Source organism: Citrus sinensis, chromosome 6, assembly GCF_022201045.2.
Source record: "Citrus sinensis cultivar Valencia sweet orange chromosome 6, DVS_A1.0, whole genome shotgun sequence".
NCBI classification, from domain to species: Eukaryota; Viridiplantae; Streptophyta; class Magnoliopsida; order Sapindales; family Rutaceae; genus Citrus; species Citrus sinensis.
In genome coordinates, this window is record NC_068561.1 from 4,763,751 (window position 1) to 4,787,738 (window position 23,988).

The window sequence follows — 23,988 nt, forward strand, 5'->3', positions numbered from 1 at the left end:
CAGTTCGATTGCTCTTTGCAGAGGGTAATCTTGAATTCATTTATGCACTGACTCCAAAAGTATCTTTGCTTAATCCCAAATCAAAATTATGGAGCTTCCCCCATTACAATATTTATAATGGATAAAATTATTTCTAAAAGTAATAATTTTGTAAGAATCACTCATTAAGTTTATAGATCTAAATTAGTTTGGAAAAGACATAATGTTCTTTGATGTTCACTGATATCGGTGAAGACATAGATACAAATAGGATATTTTAGAAATTGAGATGGGTGCTTAAAGAAAAATTATGAATTCAAAATTTTGTCGATATCATGAGAAATTGGGTTAATGGTTTCAAATAGTCTTTCCCTTTTTCCATATATAGTATTGGTATAAATAAGATTTAAGTATTTACTATCAATATTGCATGCCTAGTAGAAAAATCCTTAGATTAATGAAATTGCTTTCCCGTTCAAGTGCCAAAATTTCTCCGATAATTTTACGCTCACTCTCTGTTCCAAAAGGGACATTGTCATAACTAGGACAAAGTTTTAGTTAGATGGTACAAATACCACGTCATTACCCATCAAGAGATAGAATACAAATATGCTTTATTTGGTATTGAAATATTGTAGTTTTTAGGTTTTAAGCCACAATTTTTGTGAAAAATATTATAATTTTAAAACATAAGTAGTAAATATGATTTATAAACAATGATTTTGACAATAATAATAATAATATGATAGGTTTTTTATTATAAAACTGTAGGTGAAATCATATCGATTAGCGTTTACCAAATATTTTAGTATTATAACTGTCTGACCTCAATAGTAAGCAAGGTGCCGAGGCCTCTATCTATTACGTATCACATACTAAGTGAATCGTGTAATATAAAGGCATATTTAAAATATGTATGCAAAATATTAAGACATGTAACACAAAGGCACATTTAAAATGTGGACCCAAATGAACAACTCAATCTTTGACCAACTGGTCAGAACCCATCACTAATTCGAGCCCTCACAAAGCATTATGGGAATTTAATTTTTTCTTCAATTATGGAAAATAATTAAGTGAAGATAGTTTTTTCCTTTTCAAAATGTGAGTGGAGTAGATATTCCTCAAATATTACAAAGGGGTAAATTTTGGGCAATGCTATGTAAGATTTAATGTAAGTTAGTCTCAATAATTATCTAATCAATAGTAGTATGATGTAATTTCAAAAGTAATCTCATGTAATATGAACTGTAATTTAAATAATATTCTCATGTAATTAAAAAAAAAAGAATATGAGCTCAAGTAATAATCTCATATAATATTAATTATAATTCCAGCAATAATCTTATGTAATTTAAAAAACAATGGACCCAAATAGCCACTCTACAATGGTGCAGGTGTAGTACATCATCGTTTCTTGTATGAGGGGAAAGCACGAAAGCCGCCTAATCAAAGTACCAAGGGCCCAATTTTATTAGTTAGAGCATAACTATTTCTAAAGGAAATTTTAACCACATTCTAATGTTGTTCACACATTTTATTGGGACATTTGTCACGTAATTTTGCACTAATTTATTAAATTATTTGAATTAGGGAGGAACAACTTTTGGCCACTGGCATGGCGCCACTACCCGTCGGCGGAGGTGACCAGTCGACTTTCCCTCACCCCACTGGTGACCTTCCTTTGGCTAGGCAACCACCATCTCAACCACATGCACGTTTGAACCATAAGCCACGTACTCGGTCTAGATGTAAAATCCAGCCCTTGGACCCACTGACGGCGGTTGGTGGTGATTTACCACCACTGACACCTCCTTTTCATGAAGGCGATCATTTCCCTGATCGGCTGTAAGGTTCAATTCTCTCACCTAAATATAGTAGAATTCATTTTGAGCTAGCAAGCCCCTTTAAGTATTAAAATAATATTAATAATATATAATATTTAATTTTAAGAGAAGTAATGACATAAGTGATGATGCAATGACTAAATAATAATGACATAATCTATGACATAAGTGATGATGTAAGAGAAGTTGTAGAGATAGATAAGAATTCTAGAAACTAGTAAGGTATTATGAAGAATAATTTCAACCATTGATCAAGAGTTAGAGTGGCAAAAACCTAGCCATCCATTAGCCTTAAGGAATCCTATAAATATCCTAACCCCCTTTCATTTTCAATCCAACCTAGGAATTAAAACAATTGTTTAGGAGAGAATCAAAGCAATTGGTAAGTTTACTCTCCTTATTGTCCATGAGATTTCCAATCACTCTATTTAGGGTTTATATTAGCATAATTTTAGATTGATACAAATTATAATACATGATTTAAGGTGTGTTTAGGTTTTGTTTAGGGTTTTGATTTATTGTGGGTTTTAATAATCAACCATTGGCATATTAAGCACACTGGACAAAGTTTGGACAATATGAGTATCTTAAATTCAAACATATATTTTCTTAATGATATTTCTTAAGAACTTTACATTTCTAAAAACTAGACATATAGAGCTTATTGATTAAATTTTGTTTCATAAGATTTGACTTTTTTTTTCAATTTTATATGGATTTTTGAACAGGACACTAATACACTGGAAAACTGTGATTCCAGCAAGGAAATCAGATTCATAAACTTATTTGTACTATTAAATGAACTCTAAACATTCTGACATTTTATATAGGAGTTGATACACTTGTCTAGTATTCCTAGTTTTAATTTCATAATTTTCTTATTTGTATATGATTTTATAAAATTCTCAGAATACGTTCTGTTCGGTTAAGGTACTATGAAATAGTTTTGAATTTGTCAAGTAATAAATAGTTTTGAAAATGTTTTTGGTATCGGATCCTCTTGGAAAGTTTATATGAGGTACCCATGGATATCCAAAATGGTTCTACAGAATATTATGTCATTTTGTTTTAGATTAAGAGTTAAAATTCTAAGAATTAGACTAGTACGGGTATGAATTAGCAAATCAGACTCTTAGGATAAGTTATTAATAGTTATATCCTATATTTGTTAAGGTGTTGGAGGTGATTGGGACTTTTAGAGGCTTAGAGGTGTGTTAGTTCAAATCCCTTTATCGAGGTAAGTAACTTCATTTCTAGTATACTGAATATGTACAAGTATTTTGATATTATTATTATAAGTAAAAATATTTTTATACTACTTAGAAGATTAATGGATTTTCATAACAAAATTAGTTTTATGTAAATGTTTTAAAGCCTAAATTCTTTTTAACAAAGTATTTTATAAATGCTTTTTAATATGTAAATTATTACCTTTTATGATTTTATCTTTAAAATGTTATGCAAGCCTAAATTATTGATATGAACTTTTATGAATCTGATACGAATGTTTTGTACCCATGTCTTATTTCAATTATTGATGATTGTATGGGATTCCTAATGTTTTGGCTCATTGTCTATAGTTATTCTGATTCTGATTTTGATTCTGATCGTAATATACGATATATCTCTATGGACCAGTACTGGGTTTTTGTTTTAAGTGTGCACACGATATTCTGATTCTGTTTTTGGCCAGGTCACCGGGACTATAGGTGACACTATATGACATGAGCTAACCTTTTGTTTTCTGTGAATGTGATATATGATTTGCTTTCGTAAGTAACAATGCTTTTGATATTCTGAGATACAATGAATTTATGTTATTTTATCATGATATATCGTTTTATGAAATTTATAGATTATGATATCTGTTTTAAATAAAAGAAGGCTTGCAATATTTTTGCTATCAATAGGCCTAGTGTGTTAGGAATCGTTTTACTTACAGAGTTGACGGCTCACCCCTCATTATTATTTTTTGCAGATTAAGTTCCGTTTGAAAGGTGTGTCTAGCTTTGGAGTTAGTGATTTCATTTCCGTTTGCTATTTGAATAAGAAGAGGAATGAACTTATGTTTCTATTTAGTTTATTTATATTATGAACTTGTAATTTGGAGTTTGAGACTTTTGTTATTTTTGGGAGAGACTATTTAGTGTATAATAGGTGAATTTGTGGAATTATTTGAATAAAAATTTGAGATATTTCAGTTTGAAAATTTATGAGTAAAGATTACGATTTGTGAGTAACCTCCTTCTTCACGCGCTCGCACGTGTTAGATTTGGGGTGTTACACGGCAGCCACCAACACAGCTGTAACAACCCCATAACAGCAAGCCTTTTTTATGTCTTTTTCCATCAAACAATCTCGTTGCCACAACTGTATCTTTCACCGCCATAGGCATCTCTCCCCTACCGCAGCCTTCACCCTTGACTAACTCCGACACAGACCAGCCATCAATGATGTCTCTGCTGCCACAAAACACAGACCACTCCCTCGTTGCCCAACTTTTAGACACTGCTAGGGGCATCATGACCATCCCAGCCATTTCCTATCAACCACCTTTGCACCACCACGATACCTCCCAGCTGCCTTAATTGCCTACTCCGCCTCCCCTCAGCCTCCATTGTCTACAACAGTTCAAACGTTAGTCACTGACATACAACGTCGAATCCATTCACCAAAGCACCCCAGTCACAACGCCCGAAGCCCTAGTCCAAATCCACCATCTTTAGGCCAAATCCAAACATAAAACCAAGCCCAAACCTATGACCTTAACACCACTCTCCAAGCCCAAAGCCAAATCCCCCAAGAAAATCAAATACAAACACAAAATTGATCCCTCCATGGAACCCAAATCCAAGCCCAAACCCAAACACAATACCAGGCCAGCCCTATGATCTTGACCTACCTCTTTAAGCCTAAAGTAATCAAATAAAGCCTAAACTCATGATTCTCTCCAAAACCAAGCCCATGCCCACCCATTTGATAAAGCTTTATATGCCTCTGTTACTAATCCTGCAGTTATCCTCAACTCTAATGTTGTCTCACAGCCTCTTATGTCATTTGTTAATGCTCATTTTGGCCCTCAAATCCCTTCAATTTCGATGAAGCCAGTTTCATTATTTGGAGGTGAACCTATTGTTCTCTTTTTTGCTGCAAAAATCCAGATCATGGCTGAGCCTTTCAAATTATCGCTTGTTGGTAAGTTTTCATTTGGCCATCCATCTATGGATTTGATTCGAAAATTTTTTGTTTCTTTGGGTTTGAAAGGTTGTGCACAGATTTCTTTACTAGATAATCGACATTTGTTGATCAAGCTTCATTTTGAAGAAGATTACTCACGTATTTGGAGTAGGCAGACTTGGTATAGCAAGTCCATGTGCATTTTCAAGTGGTCTATTTCTTTTCGGTGCTTTGAAGAATATCATGTTGCTCATGTCTAGTGATTATTATTAAAAATTATTTAATTATCAAGCGATAATATGTTATTTTATGCTTTTGTTATAATTTATATTTTTGTTTATGTAATATATTAGGAATTATTAATTATGTTTTAAATATATTTAATTGTGTATTTTTATGTGTTTATTAGGAAAAATATTAATTTTACGTAATTCGAGACTTCAAACAGATAAACGGAGGTCAAATTTGGATTCCGGAGGCCCGAAAAACTTTAAGGTCAGTCAAGATCGGCTTAAAATTGGGCTTGTGTAAAAAAAATTGACTTTTCCTGTTGACCGAGCACTCAATAGATGATGAAATGAGCTTACAATAGATATGAGTGCATGAGAGCAATTTTGACTAAATCTCAACCATTCATGATTCAACGGCCATGATTGTGGCACGTGGCAATGGTTGGTGAAGTAAGTTGTAGGATCCGAATATTTGTATTCGGGTCGACCCGATCCACCCATTAACCCACCAAATGTCAACCGTTCTTTGGCCAAATCGGATGAGTCAAATGATGCCACATGTAATGTTGACTTTTGAAGTTTGACCAACCGTTGGATCTTGATCTAATGGTTGTGAGGAGCACATGCCTGAAGCTTATGATGGACCGCAAAACACTGGATTATGAATTTATTTTTCTATAAATAAATCCTCATTTATATGTTTTTAATCATCTCTCTACAACTCTCTTCTTCTCAAATTCTCTCCATTTCCCTGTAATCTTGATTTTCAGGTGTGTTTTTAATATTTTGTATAATTATTTTATAAATAAAATTAGTTTTATTTTCAATTTTAGTTGTTTTTATTACTTTTAATTATAAGTAATTCAATTTTAATATTTCTTTTTATTTCAGTTTTGCTTAACTTAATATTATTAGTTAGGGGAAGGTAAAACTCTAAGGAAATAAATATGATTTAATCAAATTCTATTTTTAATTTTATAAATTAAATTATTTTCTATTTAATTTTATACATATTTTATATTTTGAAATTTTGATTTATTGTAGATAAACAAATGAATTTGGCACAATAAATTCTTAAGATCTTAATATAAGGTATGGTGAAATGGTATTTTGACTTATTGAATTTTGGCACAATAAATACTTAATCCATCATAAAATTAAAGGGAAATAATAATAATTTATATAATTAATCTTTTGGGTAATAAATCTAAAAAAAATGGCAAAAAGAATTTATTAAGTTTTATTTACTTCTAAGAGTGGATCCATAATCCTAACTAGTTTGATTTCATAGTTTCATTTAAATTAAGTTATTTATATTCAAGTTTTAATTTCAATTTTTAGATAAAATAAAATAAACATATTAAATCTTTTCTCTGTGGATCGACCTCGGACTCACAGAGCTATAATACAACAAGACACTCTTATACTTGCGAGTTTAAAATTACTTTTAAATTGTATCAAGTTTTTGGCGCCGTTGCCTGGGAAAAGTTTTTATTTGGTTTGTTTTTCCGATTTTTTATTTCTCTTATATGTAAATTTTCGTTTGCCCCCTTTTCCTTTTCTTAAATTTTCTTTTATCCCCACATCTTTCATAATTCTAGTTTCAGCCCAACAATTCTCGTTTCTAGCTCATTTTTCTCATAATTATGTTTTGACCCCAACATCTTTCAGAAGTTTCACATTCATCCCACATGGCTCAATTCTAAACTTTTAAAAATTACAGTGTGGCCATAAAATTAAAAATAATTGGCAATAGATTCCCTAGACGAAATTCCTCAAAATAATCAAGACTTGGACTTACATCTTGGATATACTTTGGACATATTTGGACTTATTTTGGACTTAATTTGGAAAAAATTAACTCTAACTACTAACTCTTAACACACTAACTGCTAACTGCTAACTTTTTTTTTATTTTACTTATTTAATTTTCTGCATTTATTTTATTTCGTATCTATTTATTTATTTTTGCTTTATTGGTGGGTTCAACTACCAAACTAACTACTAACTCTTAATTTTTATTTTCAGTTATTTTATTTTCAATATTTATTTTATTTTCAATATTTATTTTTTTTTGTTTTTTTTTGCTTTATTTTTTTATTGGTGGGTTCAACTACCATTTTTTTAGCTATTTTATTATTTTGCATTTATTTTTATTTTATTTTTGCTTTATTGGTGGGTTCAACTACCAAAATTGTTATTTAATTTTAGTTTTAATTTTCTTTTGTACACTTATATTATTTGCATATTTTATTTTTTTATTTTTATTTAATTTTTTTATTTTGTTATTAATTTGTGTGAATTATCTTTATAACATAACCATTGCATGAGACGTTGGTCTCGATCTTTAAGTAGCAGGTTAATTCATAGATCTCAATTTCCACCACCAATTATGGATGAGAACCAAGACGAAAACTTTGTGCACGAACCTAATCCTCATATTAATCAAGGAGATAATCATTCTCAACATGGGCATGATCAGAATCAACCAAGAACTCTGAGAGACTACATGAATCCAACCAGAACCGGAGCACCGTGGTGTCTAGTATTCCCTCCAGAAGCATCTGGATTCAACTTTAAATCAGGTATTATCCATCTTTTACTAACATTTCATGGTTTAGAATCTGAGAATCCATACTTTCATCTAAGAGATTTTGAGGAAGTTTGTAATACATACACAGACCAAAATTGTTGCATGAACATAATTAGATTAAAGCTTTTTCCTTTTTCATTAAAAGATAAAGCTAAAACTTGACTACAAAACCTTAGATCTGGATCAGTAAGAACTTGGAATAACATGCAAGAACAATTTTTGAAAAAAATTCTTTCCACCTCATAGAACAAATTCTTTTAAAAGGCAAATCACTTCTTTCACTCAAAAAAATGGAGAAACATTATACCAATATTGGGATAGGTTTAAAGAGTTGCTTAACATATGTCCACATCATGGTTTTGAAACTTGGCGATTGGTCACTTACTTCTACGAGGGCTTAATACCCCAAAGTAGACAGGTTGTTGAAATGATGTGTAATGGTGAATTTTGGGATAAAAATCCTGAGGATGCACTAGATTACCTTGACCAATTAGCTAAAAATGCACAACATTGGGATACTGTTGGAACTTTTGAATTGACAAATAAGCAACAACCATCTCCATCTAGTGGAGGAATCCATAACCTTAGGGAAGATCATGATTTACAAGCAAAATTTGCATCCCTAGTTAGGAAGGTTGAAGCTTTGGAGCATAAAAAAACTGATCAAGTAAAATCTATTCAAGAAATTGCATGTACCATATGTAGATCAAATGATCATTTCACTCAAGATTGTCCTACTCTGCCTGCACTTAAAGAATGTCTAAATGATCAAGCTAATGTCATTAACACTTTTAATAAACCAAACCCATATTCACAGACTTATAATCCTGGTTGGAGAAATCATCCGAATTTCAATTGGAGGAATAATAATAATGCACAATCTTCACAAGCACCACCTCCACAAAATTTCCAAAATGCTCAGCCTTATGCACCACCACCATGGACAAATCTGGAAGACACAATGCATTCATTCATCAGAAAGCAAGATGTTATTAACAATCAAAATGCACAAACTTTTTCTGATTTGAAAGATACTCTTGCTAAAATTGCTTCTGCACTCACAATTCAAGAAAAAAGAAACTTTCCAGCCCAACCACAACCAAATCCTAAGATTCAACAAAATTTACCCACAGACCAAGTCAAGTCAGTTATAACTCTTCGTAGTGGTAAGGTTGTTGATAGACCTATGCCTGAAGCTTGTGAAAATGATGAAAATTCAAAGGGTAAGGAAGGACTAAATAAACATACACCTAGTGAAGAAATAACTAGTGTTACACCTGAACCACCATTTCCGCATGCATTGAATAAACCAAGGAAATCAAACCACTCTTCTGAAATTTATGAAATCTTTAAGCAAGTGAAAGTTAACATTCCTCTATTAGATGCAATCAAGCAGGTACATTCATATGCCAAAATTTTAAAGGACTTGTGCATTGTTAAGAGGAAATTAAAGGTAAGAAAGAGTGCTTTCATGGCCGAATAGGTAAGTACAATTCTGTCTACTAATAATAAGTTGAAATATAAAGATCCTGGTTGTCCTACTATTTCTTGTATTATTGGTGATCACAGAATTGAGCATGCTTTATTAGATCTTGGTGCTAGTGTTAATTTACTTTCATATTCAGTTTATCTTCAACTTAATCTTGGTGAGTTAAAATCAACTTCAACTATACTTTTGCTTGCCGATAGATCAGTTAAAGTACCAAAAGAAATAGTGGAAGATGTTTTAGTACAAGTTGATAAATTCATATACCCTGTGGATTTTATTGTCTTGGAAACCGAACCTGTTGTGAATAATTACAAACCAATTCCTGTAATTTTAGGTCAACCATTTTTAGCAACTACTAATGCTTTGATTAATTGTAGGAATGGTTTAATGAATTTATCTTTTGGGAATATGACTTTGGAATTGAATGTTTTCAACATGTGCAGGCAATCTAATGAAGAAAATGAGAATGAAGATGATACTGATGAGCAAAAAGAATTGTTTGAATCTTGTATTGAGGAAAATATTCAAAAAGGGGTTTTTTCTGAACTCTCTGATATTTGTTTAGTTAATTCAATTGAGTCAAATAAGCAACTTGAACTTGATATTTTTAATATAAATTCGTTGCTTGATTCCGTGCAGACTTCACAAAATTATGATGACGAGCCAAAATTTGAGGAGCTTGGAAGTATTAAAAAGATATAACAACAAGAAGCACCTAAACTGGAATTGAAACGTTTGCCTGAAGTATTGAAGTATGCTTTTCTTGGAGAAGAACAAACTTATCCTGTTGTAATTTCTTCTACTTTAACAAGCGACCAAGAAGGAAAGTTACTAACTGTTCTTAAAAAGCATAAAAATGTAATTGGATGGACTTTAAATGATATTAAAGACATTAATCCGTTAATATGCACACATAGAATTAATTTAGAAGAAAATGCTGAAACATGTCAACAACCTCAAAGAATATTAAACCCACACATGAAAGAGGTAGTCAAAATAGAAGTTTTTAAATTGCTTGATGTGAGAATTATCTACCATATTTATGATAGTAAGTGGGTAAGTCCTACACAAATAGTCCTAAAAAATATGGGATCACTGTTGTTAAAAATAAAAAAGGTGAATTAATTCTAACATGAATTACATCTAGTTGGCGCATGTTCATTGATTATAGAAAGTTAAATGAAGCCACTAGAAAAGACCATTTTCCATTACCATTCCTTGACCAAATCTTAGAAAGAGTAGCATGACATCCCTATTAATGTTTTTTAGATGGATATTCAGGTTATTATCAAATTCCTATAACACTTGAGGACCAAGAAAAGACCACATTTACATGTCCTTTTGGAACATTTGCATTTTAAAGAATGTCATTTGGGCTTTGTAATGCTCCTTCAATATTTCAAAGATATATGTTAAGCATTTTTTGTGATATGGTTGAACATTGTTTAGAGGTCTTTATGGATGATGTAACTGTGTTTGGGAATTCTTTTGATGATTGCCTTGATAATTTGGAGAAAGTTTTAAGAAGATGTGTTGAAAAAGAACTCGTGTTGAATTGGAAAAAATATCACTACATGGTTACTTCTGGAATTATTTTTGGTCATGTTGTTTCTGTTAAAGGAATTGAAGTTGACAAAGCAAAAATCGAAGTCATATCTAAATTGCCACAACCAAAAGCAGTTAGAGATGTACGATCCTTTTTAGGACATGCAAGATTTTATAGGAGGTTTATAAAAAACTTTAGTGCCATATCTAAACCACTTTGTAAACTCTTATTAAAAGATGCACTGTTTGAATGGAATGATGATTACCAAAATCTTTTGAGAAAATAATTTATCTTTTAACATCTTCACTTATTATGCAATCTCATGACTGGTGTTTGCCCTTTGAATTAATGTGTGATGCAAGTGATTTTGCTGTTGGTGCTGTTTTATGTTATTTTGTGAGTAAGACTTTGGATAGTACGACTTTGGATAGTACTCAAATGAATTATTCTACAACTGAAAAAGAATTACTTGTTGTGGTATTTGCATTAAACAAATTCCGTTCATATTTGCTTGGCTCTAAATCTGTAGTGTTTACTGACCACGCTGTTGTGAGATTTTGATGAGTAAACAGGATGCCAAACCGAGACTAATTCGTTGGATTTTGTTACTTCAAGAATTTGACCTTACCATCAAAGATAAAAAGGGTGCTGAAAATGTCGTTGCTGATCATCTATCAAGACTCACATCCGAATTCTGCACTAATATAACACCCATCAATGATTCTTTTCCTGATGAATTTTTATTTTCTGTTACTTCAATGCCATGGTATGCTAACATTGTTAATTTCCTTGTTACAGGTAAAATGCCTTTGTAATGGAATGCTCAAGAGAAGAAGAAATTTTTTGTTGAAGTAAAGAAATTTTATTGGGATGACCCTTACTTGCTCAAATATTGCCCAGATCAAAATTTTCGGCGATGTATTCCTAATAATGAGGTAAGTAGTGTCATTAATTTTTGTCGTTATGAAGCATATGGTGAACACTTTTCTTCAAGAAAAACTACTGCTAAAATTTTGCAATGTGAATTTTATTGGCCTACCATATTCAAAGACACGTATGAATTTTGCAAAACTTGTGAAAAATGTCAAAAATTGGGATCAATTACAAAAAGAAACATGATGCCCTTAAATCCCATACTTGAAATTGAAATATTTGACTATTGGGGAATTGATTTCATAGGTCCGTTTCTATCATCTTTTGGATTTGTGTATATATTAGTTACAGTTGATTATGTCTCAAAATGGATTGAATCAATTTCTTGTCGAAATAATGATAGCAAAACTGTGGTTAAATTTTTAAGAGAAAACATTTTAAGTCGATTTGGAATCACTCGAGCCATTATCAGTGATGGAGGTAAGCATTTTTGTAATAAGTCATTTGACTCTTTAATGAAGAAATATGGAATTACACATAAAGTTGCTACCCCTTATTATCCTCCAACAAATGGTCAAGTTGAATTAGCAAATAGGAAATTTTGGAAAAAATGGTTAACCCAAATCGAAAAGATTGGTCTCTTTGGGCTTACCGTATTGCATTTAAAACATTATTAGGAATGTTACCCTATTGGTTAGTTTATGGTAAACCTTGTCATTTACCTGTTGAACTTGAACATAAATCACTTTGGGTTATTAACGCTTTTAATTCAAATTTGAATGATGCTGGTAATGTGCGAAAATTACAATTGAATGAACTTGAAGAATTAAGGAATGATGCATATGAAAATTCAAGAATTATTAAGGCAAGAACAAAAGCATTTCATGATAAAAGAATTTTTCGAAAAACATTTGAGATTGGTCAAAAAATGTTGCTTTATAATTCTCGTCTTTATTTATTTCCAGGGAAGTTAAAGTCAAAATGGAGTGGGCCATTTGTTGTAAAAAATGTATATTCATATGGTGCCATAGAAATTGAGAATCCAGATAACGATGTCACATTTAAAGTTAATGGTCAAAGATTAAAACCATATTTGGAACATCAGCCACGTGACGAGGACACCGAAATTAATTTGGGTGATCCACCAGTTTTTGATTAAGTCTTTAATTATTTAATTTTTTTTCTGTTATTTTGTCATTTCATTATTTGATTTTTTTTCTCTTGATTGATGCCCTGTACATATATTTTTTTTAGCATTATTTTTCTTGTGTAAACGTGTTTGTTTGACAGTTGTACTTTCTCTCATCAATTTTCATTATACATCATGAGTATCTCAATGAGAAAGTTTTTGTTCACACATCTTAGAAGATTTCTCCATATAAAATTTCACTTAAAAAGCCTGATACGAAGCTGTAAATCACATCCACTTTAGGATCTGCAACCACCAGAATTTGTGTCCTATGTTGAGGAGCTAGAAAGCCAACTTATAGCAGTGGAGAGAAGTATATATGAATATCAATTGGAGCTTGAGGTTAATTCAATAAGAGGACGAATGTAAGTTCATTTTCCTTTTATATTGTGTGTTTCTTTTTGCTCGCTTTCACGTTTGATTTGATTTTGGTGTGTTTTGATTTATTTTCCCATATAAATGGTGGATAACGGTACTCTGTGACTTTTTAAGTCGGTATCTTCAGTTTCCCACAATAACTGAAACCCCAAAATCAAACATGAAAGAAATACAACATAAACTGTATAAGCATTTTCCCTCTCTCCCTTAGAATACCCTTAGGAAAATTTACAAAGCTCGTTGTGAACGACTGCATTTGTTAATGATCAATGGCATTCATTCTGACATTCGTTGGTTAATTGAATCAAATGTCCGATTAGCAGGTGAGTTTTCTGATCCATTTGTTTCTTTCATGCCTGGTTTTGGTAAAAGCACATTTGCTAAGAAAAGGAGAGTTAAAAGACATGGCTCAAAATGTCATAACTGTGTACGACTTAATTGCAATCAGCCGGATTGTAAATCTTTAGGAATGGTTTCTGATACTCGTGAAGATAAAATTAAATTCGTTAAAGATGGCATGAGTAAAGAATCGTTGGATGATATTTTACGATCTCTTGAGACGCATCGAAGCGGATTTGTGCAACGTGAGATTCATAATTTGTGGATACTATTCCAAAAAGAAAGTGCACAATTTAGTCTTGGGAATCTGACTCAAAAAGACCCTGTTTGCCAGTTTATAAGAAAAGTAGATGGGAAGCCTATCCTCGATCCATAGAGGGCGTTCAAGCCATTGCTAGACGTAAAACCAGAGAAAAATATGAGCCACAATCACAACTACCAGTAAACATAATTTTACTTCACTGTTATTTTATCATTTGCATTATTGCATTTAGCGATGTGATTTTGTATTTAATAAATATTTGTTTTCTTTTATTGTTTGCTTTTTCTATTCATTATTTTCTTTTTACTGTTTGCTTTTGAATTATTGAGCCACGAGCTTTACTCGTCATTTGACAAATATGCCAACCCACTTACAGCTGCTTCTCATTATTTCTGTCACCAAGATCTTTAAATATGAGCTTGTTTTTCAAACACTCACAACTTGTTTTTGAAAGATTAGTCCAATGGCAGCATCTTCGAGTAAACAATTCAAAATCATTTGTGTGCTTTCTGGGTTTCACTATGGAAAGTACAAAGAGTTTGTTCAGGCAGCAGTAGATCTTGGTCGTGTCATAGCAGAGAGGAAACTGCATCTTGTATATGGAGGAGGTGAACGAGGGTTATCAAGATTTGTCTCAGAAGCTGTTTTTACTAGAGGAAGCCAAGTACTAGGCATTATCCCAAAAGCCATGAAACCGCTAGTGTGCATGTCTAGCCCACCAATTGGAGAAGAATTAGTGGTATCAAGTATGCAAGAGAGAATATATGAAATGATGAATCATGCTGATGCTTTTATTTTCTTGCCAGGAGATCTTGCAACTTTTGAGGCACTGATTACATTTGCATCTTGGGCCCACTTGAACATTAATAAAAAACCCATCGGTTTGTTAAATATTAATAATTTTTATGATGGCTTGCTAACTTTTATTAACCATGCAATAAAGAATCATTTTGTTCCATATTCTGTAAAAAAAACTCTTTATCTCTGCTTCTACTGGTAATGAGTTACTTGATCTTTTACAAGCTTATACACCAGAGCTAGATCCAAAGACTTTTGCATTGAATTGGTCGACTGATGATGGTAGCGGTAACAGTAGCAGTAATAAGAAGTGCGAATTAGATTTAACTCTTTGTCTGTAAATATTTTTTGTTGCAGTGTTTATTTACTGTCTTTTATACTCTTTCTCTTTCCTTTTAAAACATTGAGGACAATGTCCTTTTCAGGTTGGGGGGAGGAAATAGTTGATAATTGTGGAATATCTTAGTCCTAGTGATACGTTTGTAAAAAAAATAATAATTTTTTCTGTAAATTCTAACTTTGGACTAAATTTGAGTCGACGATGGCTGGATATAGAGAGTGCAGTACCTCTAGAAACGCATTTTTTTAAATTAGGGTTGACTAACTTAGGACAAATTTGAGTCGAAGATGGCAGGATATAGAGAATGTAGTACCTCTAGAAACGCATCGTCTTAATCTTAAGAGTGTTGTTTTAAAAAAAAAAATTGACTTTTTCGTGTTCTTTGTTATCTGCTTTTAAGCTTCTGCATCAAGTTCAGGTGAGATCTTCTCCTCTTCTTCTTTTATTATTATTTTTTTTGCATATTTGTAAAATTATAAAATGTTAAGATAATTTTTAGATTAGGTTGGGGGTGGGGATAGTTGACGTATGTTTTTAAATATGTGTGTTGTTTTTCTCTTTTCTCTTTTCTTTTCTTTGTTTAAAAAAAACCCAAAAAAAAATTGTTTTTGTCTAGGATGGCTATGTAAAGAGTCACGACTTTTGAGACGCATCCTAATAATCTTATTGTATTATATTTTGATTTTGAAATTCATAGTAAATTGTTTTTGTTCCATTTTCTTTGAATTACTCGAATTTGTGAACTCTCCACTTGGTTATTAAGTTATTTAATTGTTTACTCATTTAACAGGTATTATTGAATCATTCTTCACACACACACTATGACACATACTAGTGGGTTGTAAGTTAAAATTTTGCAGCATTTAGTTCTTTTGATTTATTAGGAATAATATCTAAAGTAGTAGAAAGTGTATATTGTAAAAACAAAAAACAAAAAAACAAAAAAAAATATTTTTAATTTTGCTATATCTAGAACCCAAGTAATTAAGTCCGTAGGGGTGTTTCAACACCTAGTGCCTTAAGGTCAACTGGCCTGGGAGTCATTGGCCTAAAGCTCGTTACATGGGTAATAGATATATTGTTTGTTTATTAGAAACCCGAGTAATTAAATCCGTAGGGGTGTTTCAACATCTAGTGCCCTAAGGCCAACTGGTCTGGGAGTCACTGACCTAAAGCTCGCTACACAGGTTAGAAACATAATATTTTAAAAATATGTGTGAATAATCTACTGCCTAAAGATATAATTTCTAATGAATTTTGGAACGAAAATGTTGTTTTTCTTTTAATGAAGCCCCATAAGTATTGTGTTAATTACTTGAGCACAAAAGAAGGTTTAATGATATTCTGGATAATGAGTGAACATCAATGTGGTAAAGAAATTTGGGAGAGTTCATTTATTTGGTAGTTTAGAGGATAGATGAACAACTATTAACTTGCATGTGAATTTTGTAAATCTTAATTTAATATAACGCTTTAATTGCTAGAGGGCTAGCAATAAGCCGGTTGGGGGTGTGATTAGTATTAAAAATTATTTAATTATCAAGCGATAATATGTTATTTTATGCTTATGTTATAATTTATATTTGTATTTATGTAATATATTAGGAATTATTAATTATGTTTTACATATATTTAATTTTGTGTATTTTTATGTATTTATTAGGAAAAATATTAATTTCACGTAATTAGAGGCTCCAAACAGATAAACGGAGGTCCAATTTGGATTCCGGAGGTCCGAAAACCTTAAGATCAGTCCAGATCGGCTTAAAATTGGGCTTGTGTAAAAAAAATTGACTTTTCCTGTTGATCGAGCACTGATTGGATGATGAAATGAGTTTACAATAGATATGAGTGCATGGGATAGCTGGCAATTTTGACTAAATCTCAACCGTTCATGATTCAACATCCATGATTGTGCCACGTGGCAATGGTTGGTGAAGTAAGTTGTAGGATCTGAATCTTTGTATTCGGGGCGACCCGATCCACCCATTAACCCGCCAAATCTCAACGGTTCTTTGGCCAAATCGGACGAGTCAAATGATGCCACGTGTGATGTTGACTTTCGAAGTTTGACCAGCCGTTGGATCTTGATCTAATGGTTATGAGGAGCACATGCACGAAGCTTATGATGGACCGCAAAACACTGGATTAGAAATTTATTTTTCTATAAATAGAGCCTCATTTATATGTTTTTAATCATCTCTCTACAACTCTCTTCTTCTCAAGTTCTCTCAATCTCCCTATAATCTTGATTTTCAGGTGTGTTTTTAATATTTTGTATAATTATTTTTATAAATTAAATTAAATTTATTTTCAATTTTAGTTGTTTTTATTACTTTTAATTATAAGTAATTCAATTTTAAAATTTCTTTTTATTTCAATTATGCTTAACTAAATATTATTAGTTAGGGGAAGGTGAAACTCTTAGGAAATAAATATGATTTACTCAAATTCTATTTTTAATTTTATAAATTAAATTATTTTCTATTTAATTTTATACATATTTTTTATTTTGAAATTTTGATTTATTGTAGACAAACAAATGAATTTGGCACAATAAATTCTAAATATCTTAATATAAGGTATGGTGAAATGGTATTTTGACTTATTGTAGACAAATTAAATTTTGGCACAATAAATACTTAATCCATCATAAAATTAAAGGGAAAATAATAATAATTTATATAATTATTCTTTTGGGTAATAAATCTAAAAAAATGGCAAAAAGAATTTATTAAGATTTATTTACTTCTAAGAGTGGATCCATAGCCCTAACTAGTTCAATTTCATAGTTTCATTTAAATTAAGTTGTTTATATTCAAGTTTTAATTTCAATTTTTAGATAAAATAAAATAAACAAATTAAATCTTTTCTCTGTGGATCAACCTCGGACTCACCGAGCTATAATACAACAAGACACTCTTATACTTTGGAGTTTAAAATTACTTTTAAGTTGTGTCATCTGGGTTTCTTTGCCTTATTTACCAGTGCATTTTATTCACTGCAAAGATGCCTTATTTTCTATTGTTAATGCCATTGGGAAGCCTTTGTTGGTTGACCATGCTACTGCAGCTGTTAATAGGCCCTCAATCGCTAGAGTTTTGATTGAATATGATGTTTCGCGACCATTGTTATCTAGACTGTGGATTGGTGAGGGTGATGATGGTTTTTTGCAGGATGTCATTTTTTAGCGTTTTCCTTTGTATTGTGCTTTCTGTAAACATCTTGAGAACTTTGCTAAAGCTTGTTTTGTTACTAATCCTAGGCTCCGAAAGCCCTAGCAATGGGTTGTCTTGGTGTAGGGTACGGTTGCTCGTGATAAATGTAAAACATCTATGTCTGCAGTTACTATGCACCCAAGGGTGGATTGTGAGAAGGTTCGGCCTTTGAGGCCTGGTAGTAGTGATGGTGTAGATGCTCGATCACCTATTTCTCAGGAAACTATGGAAGATGGGTCTGATCTAGTTCCTAAGCAGAGAGCAAATGCTACTACTTTGAGAGGTAATATTGGATGCACTGAGGTAGCAAACTCTTTGTCTTCTATTCAAGATGATTTGGGTGTTTGTTGTGCAAATTTCATTAAAGTCGCAAGTGTACGAATCTATTATAGAATAGATTAATGGTGACGAGTGTCGATCCCATGAGGAGATGGATTTTAATTATGCGTAGAATTAATTTTCTAAATGGGTGGTTGGATTTGTGGTGAAAGTGACTTAGATTATCCCAAAATTAAAAATGGCAGGAATGAATTAAAGCGAAATCTATTGAAATAGAGTTCTTGGGTATCTGGATCTGTATCAACATGCACCATGGGTTAAATATTCCTTATTATTGCCAATTAAATCATGAGAGGGTTTCCAATCCTCATGAACCACACTCTAATCAATATGGTGCTAAGGGCTTATCGTGCTAAATAATAATAACCTTGTACTAAGGAGCCGGTTAAACCAGTGCGGTATCTAAACAAGATTATTACTATTTGTTGACGAAAAGTGAAAACATCCACAATAATTAGAGGGAAAGAGAAAGTAAATTTATCAAATAAAGCCCACGGCATATGTTGAGACTTCACCTTCAACCCAAGTTTAAAAGAAAATTAGCTACTCATAATTAAACTAGGGGTAAAATGGAAATTTATTAAAATATGCAGAAAATACAAGATGGAGAAGGAATTACAGAAAATGGAACTCAAAAAAGAGTTTAGGGATGCTAAATTAGAGGGGAGCCCCCTTTTTATAGATACACTGAGTAAATCATGACCATTGGATTAAAAACATTTTGGACGCTCAGGATTGCGGCACGTCATCGATCCAAAGTATGCGGTTTGATCACACTGTTTGAATAGTGACACGGTTTGACCACGCAGTTTGAATAGTGACACGGTTTGGTTGTAAATAATCCCGTGTATATGCATGTATCGTACACGCACTTTTTAGTCCACTAACATGCTGCCACGTCACCGATCAACAGTACATAAGAATTTTAGTCCAATAAGATCGTGACACCTCATCAGTCAATGCTACATTATCGGTCAATGCCATGTCATCGTTTCATATATGTGAATAGTATTATGAACAGTAACATGGACAGTACCGTACATGTGAACAGTGCATTTTTTCTTTTTATGCTCCTCCTAAGGTTTTCGACTGTCCTGAGTTCAAAAGTGATGTCTGTTTTGCCATCTGATCTCTCGTTCATTGTGAAATGACCATGATGCCCCGCCCCTAGAATATATAAAATACTTAATTAAAAGAAAACACACATAGTTAAATCACAAGGGGCTTAAATACATTAAAGTAAGGGTGTTAGTAAGATTTGAAATGTAAAATGATGATTTTCTCCTTTATAAATATACACTTTCTAACACTCAACAGTGTTCAGAGAGCTTCCACCGGTACTACATTTTTCCAGACTATAGTGGAGGATATTTGATCCATGGCTGTGGGATTTAATTCCCATTCTATAGATCTCCATTTTCAATCGGATGAAGAGTTTAGCTTTGATGGAAATTCCGTGGCTAATTATTTTTTGGAGACTAACCCTGAGGGTTCTAGAGGGCGTGATCTTGATTCCGACTTTAGTGTTGCTAGCCTACATTCCTCTGGGTCGAGGAAACGTTTCACATTAGTTACTAGTCGCAAGTATCGTAGGCGATTCTCTGGGCGTTTACTTTAATTAATTATCTTTATCATCTTATTTATTCTCATAATATTTTGCTATTTTTTTTCATTTATTGGTTTTGTTTGTTCCTTCGCATAGAGGTTTTGGTCTATATCATCCTCCATATGTATTTTCTTTTCCTTCAATAATCTACAGGTAAGGGAGCCCCACCTAACACCCCACCATAAGGTGGTTTTAATAAAAGAGGTATCAAGGGCCCAACAGCAGCACCCAATCAATATGTGCCACATAAGTAAATGTCTCCTAATAAAGGTTTGGGCAACTACACTACCATGGGGCAGTTATCCTAAATAGGCGTATAACACATTTAATGGTGGTTTCAGAAATTTTATAGAGTAATTTTTAAGCACTTTGAATGGATCAATAAAAGTCATTCAAAGTCATAATTTTTTTTTTGTTAATCATTTGAATTTGAATCTTGAGGAATTTTATCCATCTCTCTACCTTTTAAAAAAATAAAAACAAATACATTAACAATGACTTTGAATGGGATAATAATATTTAAGACAAAACCTTTGGTACAAGAAATGGATCAATCCTCTATCACAAGTGTCGAATGGCATATTTATGAACAGTAAAGATTGAATTATCTAGTGTTTCATTGATATTTAGAGTAGCATTTACTTTATTGTCAACTAGAAATTCTAAATAAGTCTGAATATAACCAAAATTTGAATGAATCTAAATATATAAATTTCAAAAATATGTTTGTTTTTATACTGTCGCATAAAAATTAAAAATCTTAAGAATATATTTTTTTCATAATTATCCTTGTAAATAATATTACCAAGGAAAGATAAGATTGTAGTAAGGTCAAATATTATGGTTTATTATGATAAGTTAAAAAATGTGAAGGAAAGTTATCCACGAAAAATGTAATGAATTGAATGACTAATAATTAGGTTAAAATATGAAACAAAATAATCTTAGTCATATTATTTTATTAATGTAGTATGTTATTTGATTTTTGAGAATTAAGAAGAGAGGATCTAGATTCTTTATACAAATTTTGCTTATATAAATTCATGTGACATGTTACATCATTGTCATATGTCATATATTATTTAATTTCTTTTATTTTGTTAAGATAGAGCATGAGATATGTGGCAGTTGTACGGCATTTATTTTCTATAGACCATTACTCTTTTCAATTTACTTACAAATGATTTTTTCTAAATAAATTATTTGTGGTATTGTTGGATAATGGTATAAAGACGAGGTGGAGTTGGACCCACCGAAAACTTTCTCGTTCTGATAATATACTTTCTAGAAGCTACCGATAATTGAAAAGAATGATGAAACATATCTCAATTTTCACCAATTCAATTTTGATTGTGAATCAATATAAAAATTGATTGATTCAATGATTGCTAATGAATTAAAATTTCAAAATTATAATTGTATTATTTTATTTATTATGATTTAAATTTATGTTTAAATGATGTGTTTCTACTTACAAAAATTAATAACAATGGAATTTATCATATTTGTATAATGTTATCAAAATCATAATATGATAAAATGCAGCTCGGAAGATTTCATGCTTTCAATTGTAGATGTGGTAATGCTATAACAATTACAGAGAAGTGGGCACGGATTTATTTCAATTTGTAATAACATAGGTTGAATTTATAATGCATAAGTTTCCACCATATAAACTATTTCATTTTTGTAATAATTGCTTGCCAACCGGCCTTTATCATTTCACGCAACCATTGCGTGCTTGTTAATTAGTTGTTTGTTAGATGGTGTTATTTTAATCAGTAATATTAATTTGTATTCCATGAGTGCGTTCATTTTGGTATGCATGAGAACCGAGGCTGCCTGAATTGCTGATTGTCAATGTTTAAAGGTCTTTATTATGCTTAATTGTATCCCAATCATATTAAAATACAATTTTCTTTTTATTATCTTAAAAACATTTTGAACTTTTAAAATTCTTCATTTTTTCATTCAATAACTAAAACTCTTCCCTTAATCATGTGTACATCAACTGGTTTTTACATTTCAATATCCTTCATTTAATGTTTATATATATATATATATATATACACACACACACACTTGTGTGTATATAAAATCTAATAAGTAATTACTTAAGTTTTTAAAGTAAGGAATAAACTAAAGATAAGAAAATTGTAAATTTCAATACAGAACATTTTATCCTGCAGTATATTGGAGTGTGTGTTTTTCTTATCTTTTAGCATATCCCTTATTTTAATAACTTAAGTATATATATATATGTGTGTGTGTGTGTGTGTGTGTGTGTGTGTATAGTAAAACCACTTTATAGTATAGAAATAACCCCATGTAGTCATAAAAAAATTCAAATCCTAAGTTAGGCCAACTATAAATAAGAATAAACTTCATATTTGAATAAGTTAAAAAAAATTTAGATTTCGTCTTAAGTAACTTGCCTCCTATTGTGCAAATTTTATTGTACTTATAAGCGCACGAATCTATTGTAGTACAAATTTATAATGATGAGTGTCGATCCCAAGAGAAAGTAGATTTAATCATATATGGGGTTAATATTCCAAGTTTGTATGTGAGTTGGTTGATATGATTTATTTATCTTATGGTGTAAAATGGTGAGAATGAATTAAAGATGAAACAATGCAAATGAAGCGCTTGAATCTCTTGATTCACACTCAACATTTCATTATGGGCTTAATATTTATTTTTAGTTCCAATTAATTTATGAGAGGAGTATTTCCACTCCTTATAGTTATTATTCTGGTAAATATGGTATCAAACACTAATTGTATAGAGAAAATAATCTTTAGTTAATTGAGTGTTGTATACACATTGTGCCAGGTGATCATAATCTTACTATCGATAGTATGACAAGACTGTCCACTAAATAGTTTAGATTTATTCTATGTCAACATTGAGTTAAGACGAACCACTAATAGTAGAGGGGACGTTTTTCTCTAATAAATATAATATAAAGTGTTCATCGTGTCAAATAGTAATGATCTTGAACTAAGGAGCCGGTATATCGTGTAAAATTTAGAAAATACTATTACTATCTATCAACGGTGAGTCAAAACAATCCATTTAAATCAGAGAGAAGGTGAACAAACTTACCAAACTAAGCCTATGGATCATGGTGAGGCTTCACTTTCAACCCAAGCTTAAAACTAAATTATCTACTCATTTTGAATTAAGGGTAGAATGGTAAGTTTATAAAAATACATAAAAAATACAAGATACAGCAAGATTTAGACAAAATGAAGTTAAAATTTGGATTCAAAGCTGTTGAATTAGGGGGGAGTCCCTTATTTATAGATACAATAAGTAAATTATGTGCATATGATGAAAGCAATTTAAATGCTCAGTATTTCACCATATGGCAAACTCTGATTGGATGGAACACATCATTCGGGCAATCATTCAGTGTACATGCACGTATCTCAGTGAATGCCACATTATTGGTCAATGCCACGTCAGTTGGTTAATGCCATATCAGCTCGGCCCTACCACAATCTTGAAATTATAATTTTACCCTTTATGTCCTTCCTAAGATTTTCAGTTATTTCAAGGTAAAAAAAAAGGGTATCTATTTTGCTGTCCGAATTCTCGTTAATCGTAAAATGACAAAATACCCTTACAATACATAAAATGCCTAAATTATAACAAAACACAAGCAATCAAAGTTTAAAAGAATTGAACGCATAAAAGTTGAAATGTTAGCGAGCTTGGAGTGCAAAATAATGATTTACCTTCTATAAATATGTATTTTTCAGCACTCAACACACCCCCCA

The 23,988-nt window shown here is 31.6% G+C and overlaps 1 protein-coding gene, 1 long non-coding RNA gene and 1 other non-coding gene across 3 annotated transcripts; 2 read left to right on the plus strand and 1 right to left on the minus strand.

Moving 5' to 3' along the window:
• The first annotated feature begins 2,171 nt into the window (after positions 1-2,171).
• LOC127903060 (uncharacterized) lies at positions 2,172-3,980 on the plus strand. The gene is made up of 3 exons (XR_008055825.1): positions 2,172-2,208; positions 3,000-3,063; positions 3,805-3,980. It is a non-coding gene; the product is annotated as an uncharacterized LOC127903060 (long non-coding RNA).
• Positions 3,981-6,523: 2,543 nt separating this feature from the next.
• Positions 6,524-13,433, plus strand: LOC127902961 (uncharacterized). Its single transcript, XM_052443090.1, has 2 exons — positions 6,524-11,796; positions 13,167-13,433. The coding sequence occupies exon 1, from the start codon at positions 8,254-8,256 to the stop codon at positions 9,307-9,309; it is 1,056 nt and encodes a 351-aa protein (XP_052299050.1). The 5' UTR covers positions 6,524-8,253; the 3' UTR covers positions 9,310-11,796; positions 13,167-13,433.
• Positions 8,078-8,186, minus strand: LOC127903598 (small nucleolar RNA R71). Its single transcript, XR_008056307.1, has one exon. It is a non-coding gene; the product is annotated as a small nucleolar RNA R71 (small nucleolar RNA).
• Positions 13,434-23,988: the final 10,555 nt, after the last annotated feature.